Genomic DNA, 23,936 nt, shown 5'->3' on the forward strand with positions numbered 1-23,936 from the left:
TCGTGGTGATTATCGTAATGATCCAATAGAAGTAGATAATGAGGTTATTTGCTTTGGATCAAGGCAGCCTGTAAATTAATAGCCGAAGAAACAGAGGGTAGCGTTTGAAACCAGATGACGGAGCTGTATACTTAAGGGTGACTCCACGGCCGCGCCGTTCAGACAGCCGCACGTCTGTCTTTTTTCGTTGATACGACTGACTGTCATCCGCCCTGCCTCGGCTCACACTCTCTCTCTCTCTCGCCACTGCTTGCCCTCCTCACCTCCTCACCAGTGTAGCCAAAATTGCTCTCCGCTCTCCCATTTGGTGGGCCCCGGTCTCACAGGGATATGATGTTCCGCTCTATTAGAAAAGAAACAGTGATGATAATAATGCTGGATGTGATCAGTGCAAAAGGTCAGCCTCTGGCCTCGGGCAAGTAACATTCTCCAAGTAGGGAGAGCATGGAGGGCGAAGACACCCATCTCACACCCTCCAAAGACTCCTAACCTCCTCCTGCCCAGAGGCGGACTGACTCATAGACGCAGGCAGAAGAAATACTTTTCCCTTTGCCATTACGTCCTGCTTTCTTACTATTCCTTTGCTCTTCTCACTTGGCTATTTTCAGCAGTTTCCCCTCCCACTCCCTCTTATTTATTCCTGTGTTACAGAAAGCCACTCTTCCCTTACTTCATTTGTTCCTTGCATCCTTTGTGCCTCTTCTGGGTTTATTAGTTACTCAGGATGCACGATGCTTTCTCCCTTTTTGTTCCCTCATTCCTTTGTTCCATCATCCTTTTGTTTCTTCTCTCCTTCACTTTGGCTTCCACCCATCCTCACTTCCTTCAAACCCCCCCCACCCCCCCAACACACCACCACACTGAAATTGAGTGTTGTGTAATGCTACTGTAGCTTTCCTTTTTGTCACAAAATGAAATCAATTTATCCACCCGGCACTTTTCTGTCCGTCTGTCCCTCCCTACCTCCCTCCCTCCCTCCCTCCCTCAATCCCCGAACCTGCCCTCCCTCTCCCTCCACGCTCTCTTTCCCTGGCCCTCCTCATTTTCTGAGACCACAGGAGAGCTATTGTTGACCAGTACAGACAGAGGCAGCGTCAAAAGAAACAAGAGGGAAGACAGATTTTTCTTATTAAAACCACAAAAGTTGGAGAAAAAACGGGGGCCTGTCACTGCACAGGAGGGGATCACGTTTTGAACATTAATAATACAGTGAGATGGCAAGGAGAGAGAGGGAGAGAGAGAAAGAGAGAGGAGGGAGCAGCAGAGTAAAAGGCCGTGAGAGAGAGCAGAGCAGCCAAGGCTCTACAGTACTACATCACATGTCTATTGCTATTTGTTTACTGCTTTTCTACTCTGTCTTTGTCTCTCTTGCCCTCCCTCCGAGTGTGTCCTTTTTTCTCTCAGTTGCTGGTCATAGAGGGTGGTCGCAAACAAACTCAAATTAAAGCACAGGGTGCGCAAGTGCGGAGGTTTTGCATGCGAGTGTGTGTGTGTATGTTTGCGTGTTGTGAGTATGATGGAAGGAAACGCTGGTATAAAGAACAGCTGCTGTGGATGCGCTTTGTACTCCGTGTTCTGTTTTCGTTTTCCCTCTCCCTCTTAACTGTTTGCCCTCCCCTTCTCTCGCGCTCTGTCTCGCTCGCACTCTACGTCATCCAACATACTAATCCACACGCAGCGACACCCAGGCAGGTCGGTGGCTGTGGGCCGGGGCGTTGCCACTGGGGAGGAGGGTAAATATCAGAGAAGGTCAGGGAGAGGGAGGGGTTGGAGAGGTGGAGGGGGAAGCCAAATCAGTGTTGATGACGAGAGGGGATGAAGGCACCCAGTCACTCAGGACCTGCCATCTTAGCTGCCAGGAGAAGAGAGCTTGGCCATCCCTGTGTGGTGTGGTGTGGTGTGGTGTTGTGAGTGCTGCTGAATAAATATACATGGGTGAAAAAAAATCTTTCACTTGTCTAGTACTAATCAAAATATGCTTGACAGCTACAAATTCAACTCCTATCTAGAAATAGGTTTACCTGGGTAACCTGTAAGTGATATCTGTGCTGCAGCTAGCTGGTCATCAACATACACCAGTGGTTTTTTGGCTCATGACCCCATTTTGACATCACAAATTTCTGGCGACCCCCGATCATGTCATCGCATTTATTTGAACTCGATTTATATTTGAGAAAGTGAAAGTATAGAATACAGTTGTTAAAGATTGTGTGTGGTTTTTAATAATCATTTTAAAAATAATAATAATTAGTTAAAAGAATATTTTTATTTTTATCAATTATTAGACATTTCAGGCGGCCCCATTTGAATTCCAGGCGACCGCAAGTGGGGTCCCGACCCCAAGGTTGAAACACACTGCCATACACTTTTGTTTGGTTTTATCGTTTGGATGTGACAAGCCCTTCGTTGACTGATTCTGTCCTTTCTGCTGGATCTGTGATGCACAAGAATATTGAAAGTGTGACCCTGGTTCGGTGGCTGCTCTGTGGAGCATGTCATGTGTTGCACCATGTGAATGGACTGAAAGGGAAGGCAATGTTGTAACTTCTGCTCCCTGAAGCAGAGGAACGAGGTACAACACTTGTATGCTGCGATATGCAGCTGGCCTCGGTGAAAAGCAGCTATCGAACTGAAGAATGACGATGTTGACCGGTGTATTTATGTGCAGGCAGCGGGGCCTCACATACACCGTCACAGGTCATCTGCCATGAAGGGGAGAATAGAGGTGTTCTCAGTTGTGATATCCCATACTATATGTTCCTCTCCTTCAGGGAACAGAAGTTACAGTTGTAACATTTTGTTTTCCATCTTTTAGCCCCTGGAGGGGCAGAGCAGGCCCCACTGTCAAAAAATCAGAGTTCAAGGTCCTCACAGTGATTTATTTCATTAGGCAAATGAGACGTGTGTGCCCTACAGCACTGCTGACTGAGTCACCACTTTTCACTGTGAGCACAAACACAAACACACACAGATGCACACAGAGAAGACATGTATTTTTCACATGTTGAATATTGCTCTGTTAACAGCCCCAAAACATATGTAGCATGTCTGATTCAATCAAGCGTTCAAACACTGGAGAGTGATGAGCTGGTGGTGGCAACAGCTGTTGCCATGCCATCCTGCACAAAATGGCCTCAGATCTCCCTGTTTGATCATTCTACCTGACCACCACAGGGGGAGCTTCTCCTCTCCTCCTCTCTGATGAAACATTTAGTAAGGCACACCAGCTCAGAATTACTATCACATATCCCAACATTATCTAATTCAAATGCCACACTGAGCGGGGGAGGGATGACGAACGGAGCAGCGGTGTCATTTCTCTGCACAGACAGATATAACATTTTACTAGGTATTAACTTGTCTGTTATTTCTGTCCCTGTCTGCCTGCAGGATCACCCTCAGGGAGGGTGTAAGCTGAGGAAGTGCCACCCCACACACCTGTGCCTGCTTACCGCCGCTACGCTTTAGCCCCGCCCCCCTCGCCCTGCACCCCTGGTCGGCTTCCACCATGGCTGTTGCAGTCTGGATCATCTTTACCTGCACCGTGGCTTTCAGCAACATTGCTCCATCCTCGCAAGGTACGTAATAAATGTTAATGTTGCGTGTGTGATTAATATTATCACATGATGCTGCAGAAGACTTATATCTGCCTGTTTTTATACAGTGTATGTATTACCTTGTTTGTTTGCATAGGCAGTATATACAGTATAAAGCTGTACAGTTTTGCATTGCATCACTGAGCCAGCTTGTAATGCTGCTCCTGTTGGATTCACTGCGCCCTGTACCAGGCCTGACCAGGTTATTGCAAATAACAATGTAATATTTATATGTTAGCTACATGATGAAGGTTGTAAGTACAGTATATTGACTTGCTGACCAGGCTAGAAACGCTGCACTTGATTAACCAAACTGTCTCTACAGGAGACAGAGAGAGAGAGGGAGAGGGAGAGGGAGAAGGAGGGAGTGTGTGAGCGAGGTGAGAGTGTATGTGTGAACGTCAATAAAATTTCTTGTCATCTTGATGTGGGTTGGAGCGTGGTAAAGAGAATAAGGGGGAATCCGTGCATGTAATGGTGCCATATGTGTGACCTCCTTTGAATGTAAGAATGTACCGTAAGATACTTCATTTTGTGTTTATGTGTGTGCGCTATAGCTGCTGCTGCACGCCTGGCAGCAGGTGACCTGGTTGGGCTGGAGTGATGCTGGAGGGCGTGTAAGTGTGTGTATGCATGTGTGTGTGTGTGTGTTGTGTGGCAGGGAAGGAGCAGGGATTGCAGGGGGAGTCACAGGGCCAAGGAGGGGAAGGAGGGGCTGTTGGGTGTCCTGCTAGTGGCCTGCCACACAGACAGCATCGCACCATCTGCTGTATGCTCTCACTCAGCTCTGTGCCAACCAGCCGCTGGGTGATGGACAGCCAGGATGAGGAGGAGGAGGAGGAGGAGGAGGAGGAGGAGGAGGGACACGGTTGACACAGGGAGGGGCTAGTGTTAAAACAGGAGGGGTGTAAGTAACCGAGGGAGGTTAGAATGAAAATGTGTTTACCTGTGTCAGCAGTAGTTTTAACAGTGCGTCTGTGCATGTGAGCTCTGATTGGCCAGGTGCGTTTCTAATTTAAGTAGGTGCTGTTTTTTTTTTTTTTTTTCTCCCCCCGTCTTAATTTGGCTGCTTTTGTAACATCGGATTTGTGCAGCGTACGTTCTGTTCTGTTGGACACCTTTGGCCTCTGGCGCTGTGTTGCTTGGCGTCTGCGTGTGCAATGTGTTTGTAAGGAAAACGAGCCTCCAACTACCCGTGCGACCTGGCACGTGGGGGGAGTATTAATAATGCATTAATAATCAATTGACTGTTATCAGTATTCAGCCCCAAAGCGCAGGCACAACATTTGCTTTGATGAAATTAAGATTCTAATGGAGTCGGGTTCGCGGACGTGCACAGCGCTGACACATGCTCATGAACAGCCATGCCGTTTGGGGTGTGTAGGCTTTTGCAGGCGGATTCTGTGTGAAGTGTTCTCTCTCTATTTGAGTGTGACCGGAGGAGGAGAAGGAGGAAGAGAGGAAAAAGAAAGGAGGAGGAAACGAGGAAGTAGGATTTAAAGGGAAAGGGCAGACATCTGACGTGACGAGAGCTGCTGAAATCACTCTCAGTCTAATCAGAGCTCATTTGGAAACCTGCAGGATCATCACACATGGCTTCACAGTCTAACGTGTACCCCCGCGCCTCCTCGGTGTCCCGACTAATCTGCCATGCTTTAACCTCGCTCTACTCCTGGCTGCACATTCTAATATTTACTCCTAACGCTCACACATTTATTCTCCTCTGCAAGCAGCTCTTAAAACGCAAATGTTCCTAACCAGCGTGAGCCCTTGTACACATCCCTCTCACCGGCTCCATCCGTCCTACAGGCCTCGCTCATACTCACAGAGTGAATATTCATCCTTTTTCAAATCTCTTTGAAATGCAGTGGCTGCGCAAAACAAAAAAACATTATTTCCCATTCATGAATGCAGACTCGGAGAAACCGAGGCAAATGAAGTCATATTCATCGCAGTGTATACAAACTTTCTCCACTTTAGCTGTCCCGGCAGGCCCCCGACAGACTGACATGCGTATACCCCGACAAACAGAATGTCCTGCTGATTCCACAGAATGCTCGAGAACGTACAAGCGCCATACACAGCGTTGTTTTCTCTGAAAGCCCATTAGGCTTGCTTAATGTGGCAGGCATTGCAGGCAGCTGCACCGTACGTGATGATGCTTTCATTTAGCACAGCCCAAGCATCGTGTGTGTGTGTGCATCTGTGTACGCGTATGTATTTATGTGCGCCAGTGGCCGCCGCCAGACCATTATAAGGCTATTTGTAGGTCCTTTCAGCCTGTAATGCATGTGACGTGTGTGAACTTACAGTTATGTACATGCCGTATGCTGTGTGTATGTGTGTGTTATGTCCATGAATGCACCGTGATGTGTACAAGCCAAGAGTCGGTGTGTTTATGGGTGTGTTCACGTGTCCAGATGGGAGCGTGTGTGAGTGTGTGTGTGTGTGTGTGTGTGTGTGTGTGTGTGTGTGCCACTCATATCAGGACACCAGTGCCAGCTGACTGGTGGAATCTGTTCTCATCTCCCCTGTATTTAAGCCTTTGCTCTCAGATCAGTCGTGTGGAAAGGCCCCTGGTCCTTTAGTGCGCACGCAGACATTTTTATCTGTCTTCTCCTCCTCTCCCTGGCTTTTTTCTTCTGTGCCTTCTCCCCTAGCTATTATTTAAGGATGGAGGGGGGGGGCAGGCTGTTTTTACACATCTTCCCAACAAAGTGCTTTAGTCTCTTGCCTGTCATTGGATAGTGGAGAATGTCTGAATGGGGACTGATCTCAATGCAGTATTTTGCTTTCTATAATGCAGGGATGGGTAGCTATTTTTCATGGCGGGCACATGAAGAATTCACTATGGCTTTGCAAGGCAGATGCTTTTTTATGAGGGAAGCTGCTGACGGTTATTTTGGGTCCTAAGTGTTGCTCAGCTTTAGATTTAAAATTCCAAGTGAAGATCTGAAAAATACTTGACCTGAAACCACATCCAATATTGAATTCTTGCACATAGACAGAGAGTCGACTTTCAGTCCCTCAATACCATAATATTAAAATGATAATTTCAAAACTGCGACCTACTCATTAATTCATAAGAATTGATTCTCTGACAGGCTTGTAGCAATAATATTTCGAAAGGAGACAATAAAGCAGCAGCGCCGCTAACCTTGCGATGTGCACTTGGCTTCTTGTTGTTGTATAATTTGCTGAACAGCATATTGTGTTTCTTTAATATACTGTATGTTTTGTAAACTCTCAGCTCTATACTTTTGCAGAAATCAGAGTCTGAAAAAGTGAGAACACTTCAGCACACAGTTATGCACACTGCACAGCATTATCTGATTAGACTCAGGTGACACAAAAATAATGAACTACATTCAAAGCGACTTGTGGCCTTTGAGGCTCACGCTCTTTCCTCAGTGCTCCTGCATCTGCTGCTGTTTAAGAGGTGCTGAATTATTATTTTTTGTTAATCCTCCCTAGAGTCTTACATGTTATGAACAGACTCATTTAATGCATCTTATGTATATTTCACATCTTTGTGACATGTCTCTGCCTGATTCTGTTTGCACTGAATATTAAATGTTACTTGAAATCACATGGGAAGTATCCTCAAGAGCAGCAGAGTTGTTTTTTTCCACCAGATACAACAGTTTGCAATTACAGTATCAAAGCTCCAGTCTTCTTTAATATAAGCATTAGTTGTATAATCACGGGCAGATGACAGATGACAGAGAGATGCTGCACTCAAATACGCACATTTGGAAATGACATACACACAAGCTTCCGCTTTGTATTTTATAGACCAAGGCCATCAGAGCAGGCGGGTTGTGTATGTGTTTATAGAGAGAAGTAAATGCTCTCATTTTGTCTGAAAATGACCTTTGAATATGTTTTACTGTGTTTTCCCTCTGCCAAAAAAGATGAAATTTGCAGGCTTCCCTGACACTAATTGCTAATCTAGCAGCTTGTGAATATTGCTGCATATCATCTGGATTTGCAATAAAGGACTGCTGTAAAGCGCTTTTTTTCCCGCTGTTTCCCTTCCTTTGCCTCCTGTGTGTGCGTGTGTGTATGTGTTTCTGTGTTTTTGAGCTTTCATTTCCTCACCATCTTTTTAGGAGCAAATGTGAAGCTCTCACTTCTCTCACTCCTCATACTCGCTTCTGATTTTCATCCAACCTGTTTTCTCTCCTTCAACACCTCAGCTATTACTCCCTCTGCCTCTGTTCTGAACCCCCCACCTCCTCCCTTTTTTGTCTGCCTTCTATCTCTCCATCAGCCCCCTCTTTTCTCCCGTTTCCCCATTACCCCGCATTCAACCTCCCTCCCGTATAGCATCAGTGCGACTGCTCTGTTTTCCTCTCCTTACCCCGAGCCCGCTATATCTGTTAACGGTGCACTCCCCTCGTCGTTGTCATTCCCTTCCTTGCTTCGTTCTATCCTCCTTCTTGTTTGCTACCTCCCTTGTTCAATCCCCGGTGCTAGGGGTTGCTGTGCTCTTCAAAGCTCTTGGCTGAGAGCAGTAGATCACAGAGAGGACTGTGTGAGTGAAAGGTTAATGGATGGCCTTTGAACATATATTGGGAGTCGGGGGCGGTCGGGTGTAGGAGGGATAGGCCGGGGCGGAGTGGCGGTGTGTTCTTTCAAACCTCCCTTTGAAGATGACGCACGTCGCCCTCATGTGTCCGTGCGTCCGTACAGGGGCCGCGCGTTCTTGTTTATTCATTAGTTCACAGTGTTGGTGTGTTTGTGTGGGTGTGTGTGAGCCCATTTTGTTTGTGTTTACTTGTAGTTGTGTGCGTCAGGGTATGTTAGTTTGTGTACATTGATTTGTGTACTGCAAACAAGCTCCTACATAAAGGATTGGGGACTGTGTTCCTGTTTGTGCAGTCGTGTGATAGCTGCCTCTTTTCTCTTAGGGCCTTGCTGCATAACTTTGAGGCTCTGTAGCCGTGAAGGACTGTGTGTGTGTGTGTGTGTGTGTGTGTGTGCCGTTTGAGAGCCTGTGCAGAAGTGCTGTTGTGTATGTGCTAAACCATGTCATGGTGCTGGAGAATGTGTGCATTTGCTTCTCGTGTGTTTTGTGGACTGCAGATTGATAATTACCAGCAGCAGCTTACGGCTGGCAGCCAAGGGCAGAGAGAGTGGAGCAGGGGAGAGGGAGAGGCATGTAGGGAGAGAGGTAGGGGAGCGCAGAGGCTGGTAAAATGGTGAAAGAGGGAGTAAGGGAGGAGAAAGGGATGGCAAGGGAATGGGGGAAAGCCGGAGGTGAGGGGTCAGGAGGAGAGGGAGGAATGAAGACATTGAGAGAACGAGGGGAGGATGACGAGGACGGGTGGGGAGGAGGGTAAATGAGAGAGTTTCCGGGTGGGTGAAATTGGATGAGGGATCGAGGGATGGTTCCGAGGTGAAAATGGAAAAAAAAACACAAAGAGAGGAGGAAACACGCAGCAGCGTACGCTCATTGCAATGCAGGTGAACAAGATGCCATGGATGGATAAGAGGGAGATTCAGCTGTGTTTTAGAGCCAAATTCATTTTTCATCTACAGATATAAAACATGAAGATACAGCAGCATCAGAAATGCTGCCTGCCTGCACACTGTTGTTACCGACCTATACCGCCACATCGATCAGCTCCTAAACATGCACAGGAAAAAAGTACACGTATAGACGCACGGACTGTCCACACCATCAAGCCCTTGGCTTAGCGAATAAGGAGGTTAATTAAGTGTCTAATGCAGCGGCAGGGCCGGGCTTTGACACTCATCTCTCCTAACAGGTCTCTGGATGCGACTTGCAACTCTTCCAAACACACACACACACATCTTTCTGACAGCAGGACTGCATGGTGCTCACTCAGCTCCCCCCTCTCCACACTTTATCTCTCACTCTCGCTCCTTTTTCTTATCACGTTTTCTTCTCTTCAGTCTCTCGCCATCTTTCTCACTCCCCCCCCCCCCCCCCCCCCCTCTCTCTCTCTGCTTCTCTGTCTCTGTGCCCCCCCCCCCCCACCACCACCACCACCACCACCACCAACACCACACCCCCCATCCCTGTGGCTGTTTTTCCTGCAGCACCTGCAGATTTACTCCACCACAGTGTTTATATGAATCTAGGTCTGACTCACTGTCTCTGCCTGCCTCTTGTGATATGTGCTGGAAACAGAGAACTGAACAGAGTTGCACTGGGGCCCGTAGCGTCTCTCCTCTCCCCGGGGAGACGGAGGATATTGTGCACCGGGTGAATCTCCTACTTTTTTGGCAGACCGATTTTTATTTTGGGAGCTCTGCTATGCCCCCCCCCGCCCCGCCCCCCCCCCTTCCCCCCTCCGTCTCCCCTTCAACCCCCCCTCAAGTGAAGCACTTTTATTGCATAATTAGGCGCCAGGGCCAGCAGTGAAGTGCTTTGACAGTATGAGCACGTCTGGTCTCGCCTTCCTCCTCAGGTTTGTGTGTGTGTGTGTGTGTGTGTGTGTGTGTTGCTCGATGTCTCAGTGGCTTTTTAGCCGCCTGTCCTAATCGCTCTGCTATGCCTGCTAGTTCCCCCCACAGCAAAGTTTGTCAACACACACCGAGAGTTCTCAAGGTTGAGGATGAATGAGGGTTAGGGGGTTGTGTATGTCTGCCTGCAAGAATTTCACCGTGTGTATGTGCACCGTGTTGCATGAGGGGTGTGTGTGTGCGTGTGTGTGTGTGTATCCCATTTCCAACGGGGGCACGTTTAATTCTCTTATGAATGATGTAATGTTATGGGGCTGTGCTGTAATTCAGTTCAGTTAGAGGACTTGGCTGCGGAGCAGAGAGGCTGTCTGTGGTGAGCACATCAGAACAATAGGAGGTCCTCTCCCACAAATCTGCCTGCCTCACTCCTTTTTTTTTTTTATGTCGGTGACCTTGTGCTTCCACAAAGAACGGTCGACATGTTCATCTTCTGCCAACATCTAGTTTGATGGTTTCTATCTTTTTTCTATTTTTACCATGTCTCGTCATCTGCTGTGCCGTCCCATCGCTCCCTCCCCGTTGTGTTGTTAGCTTGGCTTAGCTTCGCCGCGGTGGATGTGTGTCATTTTGGTGCTGCTTTGTGCTCTGACCTTATAGCGCGACTGGTGACTCCCCGTATAGTCGCTCCTCATCTCATCTCCTCCGCTTGACAGGCGGAGGAGACATTAGGAGATGAGATAGCATCCTAGCTTTGAGGCCGCAGCATCACCCTCTCTCTCCCATTCATACAGTACACACACAAACACATACACACACACTGTCCCACAAGCTCACACTGCCCCCATCCCCTCATGTTAGGCCTTTAGGTTTGTCTCAGGATGTCACTTTGTCACAACTCCTCAGCTTGAAGGCTGCCTGGATGTGACAGTTCTGGCCACATCGCCTCAGCTTGTCTGCGGTGACAGGCCATGCTCCAGCGAGTCATTACGCTAACTCGCAGTGCTAAGTGAGTCACTAAGATACAGCACTAAGCTGATAAAGTACTGGGGAAATTGGTAGGGATGATTCTTTGCTAGAGAGGGATTCCCATCACTGAGACCTCTCAGTTCTGTCCAGTGACTGTAAAATTGCTTGTTCTTCTTCGCCAGCTTTACTAAGGAACTAACCTGAAACTCATGAGGGAGTTAACTCTTGTGGCCAGCACTGAATGAGAGGGCATATGTAGATGTGTGCAGTATACTTTTAGTATTTCATTGCTATCTCTGGGCAAAAAGAGGATACTCACCTGTTAGGATTTAATGCCACTTAAAGTGCATTTTAAGGATGATAATATAACAAGAGAATCCCACCTCATCGGGACCACGCCCAGCCTCTCAACTATACAGTACCAGTACCCCTTACTCTTTCTGCTTCAGTGCTATGTTAATGAGTAGCATTAGGAGACGACTGTTGGAACAGACAGAGGGGCTAAGAGGGGCTGATCACATTTCAGCCCCCAAAAGACGGTCGGTCAGCCAGCCAGCTAACAATCCAGCCTTAGGGCCACAAAGCTCCACAAGTGTAATCTCTCCTATTGTTACTCAATTGCAAAGTTGCTATCACAGTCTCTGGCTACCTGCAAGGACAAACCTTCTCACTCAATTATTGGAGAGAAAACACACCACAGAGGATCTGTGATAACACAGTCCAAGGTCAAATTGTCTGAGACATTTAAATCAAAGTGCTTTTGTGTTTGAAAGCACTCCGCTGATGATGGAAAGTTGTTTCAATGAAGAGAAATCAGTCTATTCATGTGGTGAACTTTTTCAGAATCCTAAATGTACTTTTGGACTCGCTATTAGAAAGTCTAGACTTTCTTTCAACTTTTCTCGAGTGTCGGTCATGATTCTTGGTTTGCAGGTCGTGTCGTCTCATCTCCAAAATGACGTTGGGTCTTTTTTGCGAAAACACGTGCGCTTGCAGGAGAGCGAGTGTAGACGTGGAGAGTGGCAAAGAATTAGCCTGCCCAAAGACTAGCTTAGTGTCTGCAAAATGATGTTCTAGTCTGAGGGTCCAAGCATCTATCCACCCTCAGGCTTTAATTACTGTGTGAGGATAATGAGTCAAATCCAATCAGTTCTCTCTCTTGCTCTTAATTTGTACGGCGCTTCTATTATGAAGCCAACCGCTTCAGCCCCTCACACCAGCTGCCCTGGAGTGACACCAGGCCTCTGTCTGTTGTGTGTGCGCGTGTGTGTGTGTGTGTCTGTTGTGTGTGTGTGCGCGTGTGTGTGTACATGATCTTTTAATTGTTGGGTGAACAAATTTTGTTTTGAATTTATCAGTGTGCTGTTCAGGTTGGGCATATATTTGCACTGGTACCGTAAAGGTTAAGGTAAGAGGCTAGGGAATACATTGTGTCAGCAAGTGTCCTCACGACAGAGGTAAGGCAAGAAAGTCTATGTGTGTGTCTGAGCGTGTGAGAGAGAGATTGCCATGTCTCGCACACTGCTGCGTCCATGCAAATCAGCTTGTATAATTATTGAATTGGCTTACTGTATATCATTATCAGTCTGTGTGACAATTGGTAACCATTTCTTGCGGATGACAGATATTAACAACACAGTTTTATATACCAGGAGAGATGAGTCACAGGCTCACAGTGAGGGATTAGATCCACCTATACATATGGCTGCTGCCGAGAAAGACACTTTGTCATCCAGCTATTATGAGTCTAACAGGCACGACTAAATGGCCGTGTGTGTGTCTGTGTGTGTGAGTGTGTGTTTATGTGTGTGTTGGCTAAAAAAGACCCTGAAACCTAATGGATTCCTGCAGAGTGAAGGACAATCGTAGCCCATGGCCAGTCCAAGCTTATCCTCTGCTCATCTCATCTCAGCTCAGCTCATAGCTAGCCACAGCTCCAGCTAGGCCTCAGGCCATCTGGCTGACACACAACCGCATACACACACCCGCAGACCCACACACACACTCTCTGACTCTCTCTCTCCCTCTTTCTCTCTCACTCTCTCACACACACACACACACACACACACAGACACTGAATCCCTGAAGTTAAAGTTCCCTGTTTGTTTGCGAACACACCATTCAAAAAGTGTCTGTGTAAATCAGTGTGTGGGGCCCGTCCCGCTATATTTACACAGTGAACTCCACCTTAAACCCGGAACTTGTCTAACAGTGGGTGCGTAGGTGTGAAATATGTTGGTGTGAAATACGATACAATATGGCAGAAGACGAGACTCGTAATGGTGCCAGAAATAGGGTAGTTATCATAGTTGCTGCCACCATTGAGGTGCACCGGCTCAATAATGGCTGTGCTCAATTATGTCTAAATATACACTGTAACAGCTGGGCCTGAAAAAGAAGTACCTGGGAAAAAAATGATAATGGATCTGGGTTCATGCATCACATTCAGAGTAATATCAGTCTAGTGGTGAATTTATTTTTATTTATTTCTCACAAACTCATTCAGATTCAATGCACTCATTATATTTTTTTTCTATAGCCCTTTTCTCCACTTGATAAAAGTTTGACTAAATAAACGATGACATACCAGAACGGCAGTGGTGCTAACAAGCTGAATTCTATACACAAGCGTAAGCTGATGAGCATAAACCAGCTATGAAATGGCCCGTTATTGATCAAAACAGCGCAGAAATGATCTGTGTGTGTATTTATTCACTGCTGATGAAACAGCCCAGTCCTGACTTAACCAACAGCCAAGAAATTAAATCAACAGCTTCTTGGGCTCTTTTGCCCAAAAGCTGAGCCCCTCATTTGACGCTATTTGCATTAGCAGCGTGGCAGCAGATGGCCGTGAATAGCCAATGTTTACCACGGAAATTGTGTTAGGTATGTAAAATATGTTTAAAGTGTGATCTGCCCCCTCTGTCAGGGGCTAATGTTCCTGTTGTGTTGGTCCACAGTGTAAGTGGAATGAGTGTGATCATTCCTGGTGGCCCCCTTCAGTTTCACTCCACTCTTGGCTCACTGTTTGGTTCTAATCACTGGCCAGCTGTACGCTGCTGTGTACTTACACCACAGGGTAGTTAAGAGAACAGGCCACACACTGACACTATGTATTGTAATCCCACTGTGACACCAGAGCTCTGTGTGTATGCATGCATGTAAGAATGCGAGTGCTTGACTGTGAACGTGCACACTCATCTGCCCGGTTTTGTCTGCGTATGTGCTAATTTGCTTGTGTGGATTTTTGCATTTGTGTGGGGACTTGTTTGTCTGGCCTCGCCTGCTGTTTGCATCTCTGTGTGCTTTAATTAGTATGCGCTTTTGCATCTAGGCCTTTGTGATTTGGCACAGGCACTGCATGCTGGCGAGGCATAAAAGATTTGAAGTCTGTCTGTGCTAGTCATTCAGCCTTAATGGCGTTAGTTACACAACTGAACTCAAGTCCCCGCTGCATAAATGGGTGGCATTTAGAAATATGAGCAAGTCCAATGGCAGTGAATCATTTAGCGCATCGCTGCAGAGCATGTCTGGGATGACTGACATTGACATTGACCCAGATGGGCACTCCTCCTGAATGGGCAGTGGCTGAAACCTAAGCAGCGCTAGCTCAGAGTCAGGAGGGGAAAACAGCTCTGCTCTGTGGGTTTCCGCACCAACAGTGGTGAGAGAGAGGGGCTGACTCAGTGCCCTCGTCTGCTGCTGAGACCGTCTGGCAGTGGAGGATGGGGGTGTAATGTGAAGTGATAGTCTCAGTTGAGTTTATCAAGAAAGATCATCTAAATTCCACCCTGCCTGAGTCGAGCTGGTGCTCTCCTGTTCCAATTTGACAATATGCCCACTATTAGCCTAATATGTGCTGTGTCCTCCCTCCTGACATTGCAGAGGAGAACTCAGTCGAAGCCCCCTGCTCCTTCAGGACTGTGGAGAGCTCCACTCCCGACGCTGTCTGGTCTGGGTGAAACGACCCGGAAGTATCTAAGTAGCAGCCTCGATGAATTCTCTAAATGTTAAGTGAAGGTGTTTGACACTTTCTTACCCATCTCCTTTAGCAGAGGAAACACCAGATCCTCCTTCACTTGAAGAAAAGGAGATAACGCCACCCCACAGTTCCTTGTGACAACAATGTTCAAAGTGATGCACCACTTGGTAGTGTCACCACCGGTTGCACGTAAATATAGAAACAACCGAGCATCTATTTTGTGCTGTTGACAAGATCCAAAATACGTGGAAATCCTTCCACGCTTGGCAGAGCTTCAAATCCATAAATATAGATTTCTTCTCTCTCAAATTTGTCCAGTTATGGGCAAACTTTTCCACTTGTATATTCCTGTCATGTTAATACATTATTTCAACATTTCAATCGTGTTAGTTGTTGTTTTCCAACACTATCTAATTCATTTATTCACTGAAAACATCCTTTCTTAGGAGGTGTGAGTTTAGCCTAGTATAATATCAGTCAGATTCTCTGGACACTAGGGATGTCTTTCCTGGTAATCCTTAGATATTATTCTTCACATCTTCCCTTGACCTTGTGATGCTTTCCATCGAGGTTAAGGAAAAGTGCTCAGGAAAGCCTTTCCTCCTGCTGCCTCTGTCACTTGCTCCAACACTTGATGCTATTTCCCAGAAGAAGTTTTGTCACTTCAGGACCATGGACAGCTGCTCTCACAGTCACTGGCAGGAGCCTCAGCATAGAAAAGCACACACATAGACTTCAACTGTCACATCACTCACTCTCTATTATTCCTATTCTGCCTGTGCCCCTTCCTTCCTCCACCTGGGCTGTGAAAGCAGTCGGCAGCCATTTTGTTCGTTTTTCTTTTTCTCTCTCTTTTTTTTTTTTCCGGGTGCGCGTGTGACTGTAGAGGCAGTTGGGAATATATGCAGTTATGGAGAGAGCTGGAGAGACGGCGAGTGTCTCTCTCAGTGCCTCTTTGCAGCCCTCCTTCATGCCTCTCAGCCTGGCGCAGCGATTAACCCCAGAGTACCCCTGCTGTTCCTGCTGACCCTTCTCCACCATACAGCCCCATCACTGGCCACTGCAGTCCACTGACGTGCCTCTCAGATGGCTGATTAACAGCAGTGGGTGTGCAGATGCTGTACACACCAGAGGTGACGATGCACACGGACATGAATTCTCCCTTTTTTTTTCTCTCGTTACAATTGCATTGTATCTTATTGAGAGCGAATCCCAAGGTGCTGCTCTGACTGTTTTTTTTTTCGAGGTGGAATAGACTTAAGGATGTTCTGAAGGACACACAGTTCTTCTCTTGGTGTGTGGATGGATGACTATGATGAGCTGCTGCCTGGCTGTGTGTAGGAGTTTGTTAATGTTTGAAACTCTCAGTTTGTTTCACAAGTGGTGCAATATTTCATTGGAGAAGCTGGTATTGCCGCAAATGCTTCATGCCAATGTGTGATCTGTGATGTTCCAACAGGCTGTGCATCAACAGTGCTTGGTGAAAGCGAGTCGATAATTGCTAATTTGTGTTTTACATGAGGACAATGGGAGCCGCTCTCACTCCGCCTGCTCTTGTCAAATACACATCATATTTACAATGTGGTGGAATAATAAAGTGCCTCCTAAAAGTATTAAGGTTCATTGAATTATCAATAACTTTGCCTCTCTCTCCCTCTCTTTCCTCTCCAGCCCTGAGCCGGTCAATGATGCCCTTCGGCCTGATGCGTCGAGAGCTGGCGTGCGAAGGCTACCCCATCGAGCTGCGCTGCCCGGGAAGTGATGTCATCATGATTGAGACGGCCAACTACGGCCGCACCGATGACAAGATCTGCGACGCCGACCCCTTCCAGATGGAGAACACGCAGTGCTACCTGCCAGACGCCTTCAAGATAATGTCACAGAGGTAATTATTGATCTGTTTGGATCTAGTGTATGTGTTTGTGCAGAGCTGGAGCCTGTTATTGGCCCGAGGAAACAGGATCCCTTCTCACAACATGATTTGTCCAAGAATTTCCTGCCTGTTGATAGGTGTTGGTGTCTTGAGGTGTTGATATCTTGTCTGTAGCACCAAAGTCAGCGTGATTGCACTGTGCAGAGCACCACTACACACCTTAGTGTCTGGTGGAGTTTATGTTTGGTTGTGCACATGTGTACGCGCGTGTGTGTATGTGTATGAGCATGTTGAGGATTGTTGCAGGAGTATTTGTTGGGCTTCCTACAGTTGCTCTCTGTGTTTGTGCTCAGCATCTGCTTCCTCTGAGCTCAGATCAATGGAAGCCCTCTCTCAGCTATCCATCACACATGTAATGGAGGCGCAGGGTGCTAGCTTGGGGAGAAAGCAAGGGGAGAGGAGGGAGGGAGGGAGGAAGGAGGGGGATGAAGAAGAGAATTGAGGGGTTAAAGGAAGGGGGGAGACTTCTAGAAATGATGAGATGATAGAGTGAGTGCAGAAGAGATTTGAGATACGAAGGGAGGGAGAGGCAGCAACGGGGGGAGAAATGCTAAAAGCTGGATGGAGAAGGATTATGTGACGGGAATAAGTGAGTACGTGTGTACGGATGTGTATCTTTTTGCTTCTGTGTGTGTGTGTATGTGTGTTTCTCCGGGTGGGCAAACGTGAGAAGGCATGCAGTGATGTGGTTTAGATCTAGGTATTATGTGCATGTGCATGTGAATGTTTTTCCCCGTGTGCGTGTGTTGGTGTAGAGTATTTGCCATAGCCCCCCTCGTCCTTCCCTGTTCTCTCACCTCTAATTGCTCCCACTCACAATCCCCCAGGAGAGGAGGCTCTTACGTCACTCGCCCTCTCTTTGCCTCTTCTCTCCCTCCCTCCTTCCTTCTCGCTATCCTTCATCCCACCCCCCCTCCACCCTCACCCCCACTCCCTCCCTCTCCGTTTCCCACCTCCCCTCGGGTGCAGCTGTCACATGATCTAGTCTAGTGTGAAATTACTCCCTTCCCTACCGTTTTCCCCGTCTTTCAGAGCCTGAAGATGTTTTTTTTTTTTTTTTTGGACCCACTCCCTTTTTGTCTTTCTTACAACGGTGCTTGTTATTTTTTATCACTTACTTTCTTTCTTCTCTCTCTTTTCTTCTATCCCTCCCCACCCTCCACCCCCTCCGTCTCCCCTCTCCCCTCGCAGGTGTAATAACCGCACTCAGTGTGTGGTGGTAGCGGGGTCGGACGTGTTCCCAGACCCCTGCCCAGGGACCTACAAGTACTTGGAGATCCAGTACGAGTGTGTCCCTTACAGTGAGTACTGAGACCCCGTCACCCCTTCCAACTCCCCACCCCCCTCACCCCATTCACCAAACCCTCCCATCCCTCCCTTTATCCCCCACCTGAACCTCTTGACCCCTCTTCAACCCCCCTGAAAGAAAGAAAAAAAAAACACCCACCACGACAAATGACATTCATACACTCACCCGTGCACACTTTGCTCTCTCTTGGCTTCTTTCAACACGAGCAAAAACAAAACAAGACGGACAGTCATCCTCACCCGCTCTCTGTCTCTCTCTTGCTTTCTCTCTCGTACACTTACACTGCACAGAGACACACACACACTTGCACACACACTTGCACACACACACACACACTCACACAGAGCGCTAAACCTTTTTTCTTCATCGACAGAGCGACGCACCAGTAGCTGAGAGGGATTTTCACATGGGGGAAGATGCTCCACGAACACATGGTCCGATAAGCACTTCACACACACCCACTGCAAACGCGGGGTCAGCCCTTATTGGTGATCACAGCGGTGTAACGCGCACCGCCCCACTCTCGCGCACCGATTGACCCATGGGGGCACGCCGCCGCCTTGCCGCCGCCTTTATCTGGCGCCAAACACCTTTGCTGTCCCTCTGATTTCCAATAAAAATTAAAATTGGGCGCGGTGAGACTGGAAGGCAGGGGGCGTTGTGTGTATGCTGCACCTCACAATAGGGATGTTAACACAAACAGCAAAAGGGCTTATTTTAGACCACATGACCCGGAGCGCCACACATTTTTAATGTCCCCATGGTAACGGCTGACTTCCTCACAGCCCTGCTCAGAGCTGCATGGTGTTGTGACATACACACACAAACACAAACACCTGCAAACACATATATAGCACACACACTCGAGTCTACCTCACACTCGTAAAAAAAGAAAAAAAGAAAAAAGGGGGACACACAGTTGCTCTCTTCCTCTCTCTCTCCCCCTCTGACTTTTTCCTCCACCGTGAAAGCATGCACACACAAACAAGAAGTGCACACACACACACACACACACAGCCGAAGGAGCAGCAGCAGCAGACACACACAGCAAGGATTATGTGGTGTTGCGTTGATCCTCGCTCATGTGAAAATCTCCGCTCAGTCTCCCCTCCTCCCTCTCATGTATTATTACTCTCAGCATTGATCCCCACACTGTGCAGGAGCACTTGGTTGGAGGGGAGGCGCAGTGGTGCCCCCCCCCCCACACCCACCACCCCTCCACAGGGCAGAGGCAGAAACTGGGTTGCAGGAAGGGGTTTGGGAGGGTAAAGGTGTTGGGGTTTGTCCGGGATGGGGATGGGGGGGGTCGGGAGGGAGGGAGATGTGGGTTTTCTATGGGGTGCACGTGGGGTGTGGGGTGATTCTCTCTGCTTTGTCCACAGGTGCAGATGTTGTGGTGAGAGCCATGGGATCCACGCCAAGCTGCTAACTTGCTCACTCACTTCTCCCTCTGCCTCCTCGCCGCCTCTCTCTCCGAGGTCTCTCGCTCATCCTCTCTTTTGCTTATTATCTATCACAGTCAGCATCACCTCTCTTCACACCTCTTAACTCCTCTCCTCCTGTATTCTGCTTTCCTCTCTCTCTCTCTCTCTCTCAGCTCCCATCTCCTCCACTCCAAGGTCTTTAATCCCCATCCATTGCCCTATTTCTCTCATTCTTCTATTTTTACTCTGTCCATCAATCTGCCACGTCCTATCACTCTGCTGCGTCTCCTCCGCTGTCTCTGTTGTTTTTTTCTTTTACAGGTGGAGCGAATATTCAAACCGTTCAGACGTTCGGTTCTGATGGTGGTGGGGGTGGGGGTGGGGGAAGGCACAGACAAACTCAGGGACTTCAAAGCACCTCTTTCAGTCTTTGCCCTTCCTCTGCTCAGTGGTTTTGTGCCCTCAGTTTACCTTTAGAGAGACTTTGTTGAGTCAGGTTGCCGCCACAGTCGCAAGATAAGAAGAAGTTAGCTGGGTGTCTCGCCTTTGGGGATTATTCTCCGGTGTGAAGCTTTTCTTCACAGCCTTCCGAGTGGCAACACGTATTCTTCTCCAGGCTCCTCTTCCCTCTCTTCACCTGGCTCTCGGTTGATGTTAGCTGCGGTCAGATCGCCCCTCTCCAGTGGCATGGCTTTGGTTTTTCAGTCCTCTGCTAGCCCCGTAATGTGGGTTTGTGTCCTGCATTGTATTGTCCATAGGGGTTTGCGGGGGTCATCATAGGTAGCACTGTTTGGTTGTACCTGCTGCCTTCTCCTCATCCATTCTAACCTTGTCTTTTTCCCCTCTGACTGCACAAGAGAGCTTGTTCTCTCTCCGCGAGGCAATCAGAGGGATGATTAAATAGCTGCTGACTTGCATTTTTCCTCCCCGTGTTTGGGAAAAAAACTTTGTTGATTGCGTCTGAAGTATGGCGCGGCTTAGAAAATTGGAAGCTGATCCCTCTATGATGAAAAGTCCCGCCTGTCTGAGGTGACAAAGAAGAGCCAATTACCCCTGTCCTCTCTCTTATGCCACTCTCCTCGGCTGGAGAAAACACAACCGCCGCTACACACATCCCACACACACTCTCTCTCTATCTTTCTCTCGTGAGTGCGCGCCCACACTGAAATAAGAGGCGCACGCACGCGGACGCGCACAACTCCTTCCACCACGTGCTGCTCCGTGTGTTTGTGCTCGTCTGACAAACTAAATATGACCTGACACATTCAGACTCTGAGCTGGAACTGTTCATCCCAAAACCTAGTCACCGTCGCACCGCACGCCACTCAACTCGGCCACTTTTAATTACCAGGAGAGGGGCTGCGTCGCTCTCTTCAGTTCTGCCTCAGCAGAGATTTGTCAAGATTAATTGAATTTGCTGCTGCTAATCGCTCTGGTAATGCCCCATCGTTCACGTCTGGCTGGGAACACTGGGCACTCTGGCATCATCCGAGGCTGACGAGTGTTTTTTTTTTTTTTCTTTTTCTTTCGCCGGTTGTCTTCACAAAAAGGTGAACAATAGAGAGATGATATGTAAAGGTTGTGTGTCACGGCAGCTGAGATGCGGTGACAGCCATGTTGATGGGCGTGTGTGATGTGACGGGCTCCTCTATGTGCGTGTCACACAGGCGCCATGTTACCAGTCACCTGAAACGGCGAGGTGACAGCCGAAGCTGAGCTGACACACACACACACACACTAAGACACACTTCTCCGTTGGCTGAACCCAGACAAGGGTCCGGAGTATTTGTGTGTGTTAGTGTGTGTGTGTGTGTGTTTCTGCGCGTGGGATTGCCTTGGCAAAATACAACATCCGCTTACAAGTCAAATCATATCTCATCGAGCCAAAAAGCCCTGTGAGGCCTTCCCCGCCACATAGCATTGTTTTTGCCAGCCGGAACAGAGCAAGACAAAACGGCTCAACTGAACTCTCATTTCACACTGTCACAGCCTGCTGTAGCCTGCTGGATCCCATTAAGACATCACAGATCCATGCACACAGCTGCAGCGTGTACTTACTGCAGTGGAAACCCTACACTGCAGTTTTAACACAGATGTATGGCAAGTACTCTACCTGCTCCCCCCCCCCACTCCGGACCCCCCCTCCTTCTGGACGCTGTGCTACATCATTATTGATTCCTAATGCTCTCACTGGGGTCATCCATGCTAGCTATGCCAGAGCCATTAGACCCAGTGTTGTGTGCCTCTGCTATTTCATCAGCAGCGATTTATCTTGTTAATATGCACAATACAGGTATCTGACGAACTGGCTTTAAAAAAGCGCCTACACCGGTGGTACAGAAGTGTTTCTGCGGAGCATCTAAGGCAACTCCATATTCTCCACTTTTACGCTCATATTTTGTAGCTCTGCCACTGTTTCACTTTATAAAATTGATTCTTCCCCATAAATGTATTCAGCAGCGCCTATTCATTACAAGACATCGCTTTTTGGACACAAAGCCCCTGGAAATGATAGTTGACTTGTCGGGAAGAGTTTGTCAGTAGAAGGAATAATGGCATTGTAATATGACAAGTTTTCAGGGGAGGAGAGGAAACACTTTGATGTAGCTGAAAATGAAATTCTATTAATATGTATAGGGGCACCATTAGACGTGGGGCTCATAAATGTTTGGTGAATGAGAAGCAGGAGGCTTTTCTCGCGCCGTGGAAAGGGATGACACCACTGTGAAAAATGTAAAGTGGGAGAAAGCGAAAACAGAGAGGGAAGAGGACGGAAGAAGAAGCTGGAGAGGACACACTATCTCTCAGCGGTGTGAAAAAGACGGAGGGGGCTAAGTTGTCCTGCAGTACTTCTACAATGTGTGAGTGTGTGCGTGTGTGTGTATTTGAGGGTGTGTGTCTCTAGCTGTACTCATTAGTGTGGGAGTAATTGATAGGGTTGTAGAGAGCACTGAGCAGAGTGATTAAGGGGAGAGAGGCCAGTGGCTTATTTCTCAAAAGGGCCCTGAAAGAGAAATGCTGAATGAATCACACAAACAACCAAGGTGGCCTTAAACTAACCTCCTGCTCACTGTGAGGACAGTTTGATGAGTTTCTGTCTCTTTTCTCTGCGTTTGTGTGTTTGTGTGTTTGTGTCCTTAGGTATGTGTGTTGATTGTGTGTGTGTGTGTGTGTGTGTATTGTCTATTTTTCAGGACAACCAAGAGCAGCGGAGATGGAGTGAACCGACTGAAGTCTTCTGCTTCCCCTATTCTTCTTCTTCCTCCTCTCTGCAGCATTGAAGGACTTCTCTTCCTCTCTCCTCTCCCTCTCTCCTCTCTCTCTCTCTCTACATGCCACTGCTGCTGCTCATCACACATTATTTCCCCATCTAGGCCACCGTACTCTGCGGTCCATTTATAGCATTGCATGTACTGTAGCATACCATGTAACCTCAGGCTTGCATGAAGCGGGAAGAGGAAGTTCTGCCCTCGGTGGCTTCCTCTGGGGGAAGAAAAAGCACCACGTGTTCAAGCTCTGCTGAGTTCTGCTGTTCCTATGCCCCCCCCCCTGCAGTACTTTCAGTGAGGATGAAAGCTCTGGATGCACTCCGGCCAGTTCCCCCCTCCCTCCCCGGCCTCCCCGCCCCTAACCTTGGAGCTAATGATTGCACTCGCAGTTGGTGGCGAGGATGTAATGCTTTCTTGCCCTCCCCCTCTCCCACCCCTACCCCCACCCCCTCCTCACCCCTCCGTCCATAGTGTCACGGGGCTCACTTTCATAACTTTGCCATGTTTACCCCTCCAGGCTGAAAATGGCTGCCATTCCCCAGGTCTTCATGGAGGTTGTTTGTCCAGTTTGATCTTGGCACAAGATGATAAATGATCAGAGCGACTGCTGATGCCGATGCTGCCTCTGCTGTGCTGCTGCCAAGATGCCAGGCCCCCGTCCCCCTCCCCCCCCCCCCCCACACACACACACGGATCAGGCTACTGCTGCTAACATTCCCCTTTTTCACTCTTTACATCTCTCTCTCACCTTTTTTCCTCTTCGTTTATGGGCAACCCTACGAGGTGTCGTGACAATTTCACAGTGCTCCCCGGGTGACATCAGAGTTCCCGCAACACACACACACACACACACACACACACACACTGACACACACGTATATCGACGAGAATCACGCTCACAGCAGGGAAGTGCCAGCCGAGTGCCTTTTGACACGTCTTCCCGTCCCCGAGAGACACGGCAGTCCACTCGCACGCCACTACACTAGTGCCTCGGCAAACACGGAGCAAAAAAAAAAGCAAAA

At 48.1% G+C, this 23,936-nt stretch overlaps 1 protein-coding gene across 2 annotated transcripts in view; it reads left to right on the plus strand.

The window, feature by feature from the left end:
* adgrl1a (adhesion G protein-coupled receptor L1a) overlaps positions 1–23,936 on the plus strand; it is an 89,972-nt gene that overhangs the window by 35,227 nt on the left and 30,809 nt on the right. For both annotated transcript variants that reach the window (XM_085784003.1, XM_085784004.1), the window contains exons 2-4: positions 3,391–3,578; positions 16,651–16,864; positions 18,104–18,213. In XM_085784003.1, the coding sequence (XP_085640129.1) occupies positions 3,509–3,578; positions 16,651–16,864; positions 18,104–18,213 (394 nt within the window). In that variant the 5' untranslated portion in view covers positions 3,391–3,508. The remainder of the gene's footprint in view (positions 1–3,390; positions 3,579–16,650; positions 16,865–18,103; positions 18,214–23,936) is intronic.

Source organism: Trachurus japonicus, chromosome 8 (assembly GCF_045865225.1).
Source record: "Trachurus japonicus isolate A0001 chromosome 8, Traja_1.0".
Taxonomy (NCBI): Eukaryota; Metazoa; Chordata; class Actinopteri; order Carangiformes; family Carangidae; genus Trachurus; species Trachurus japonicus.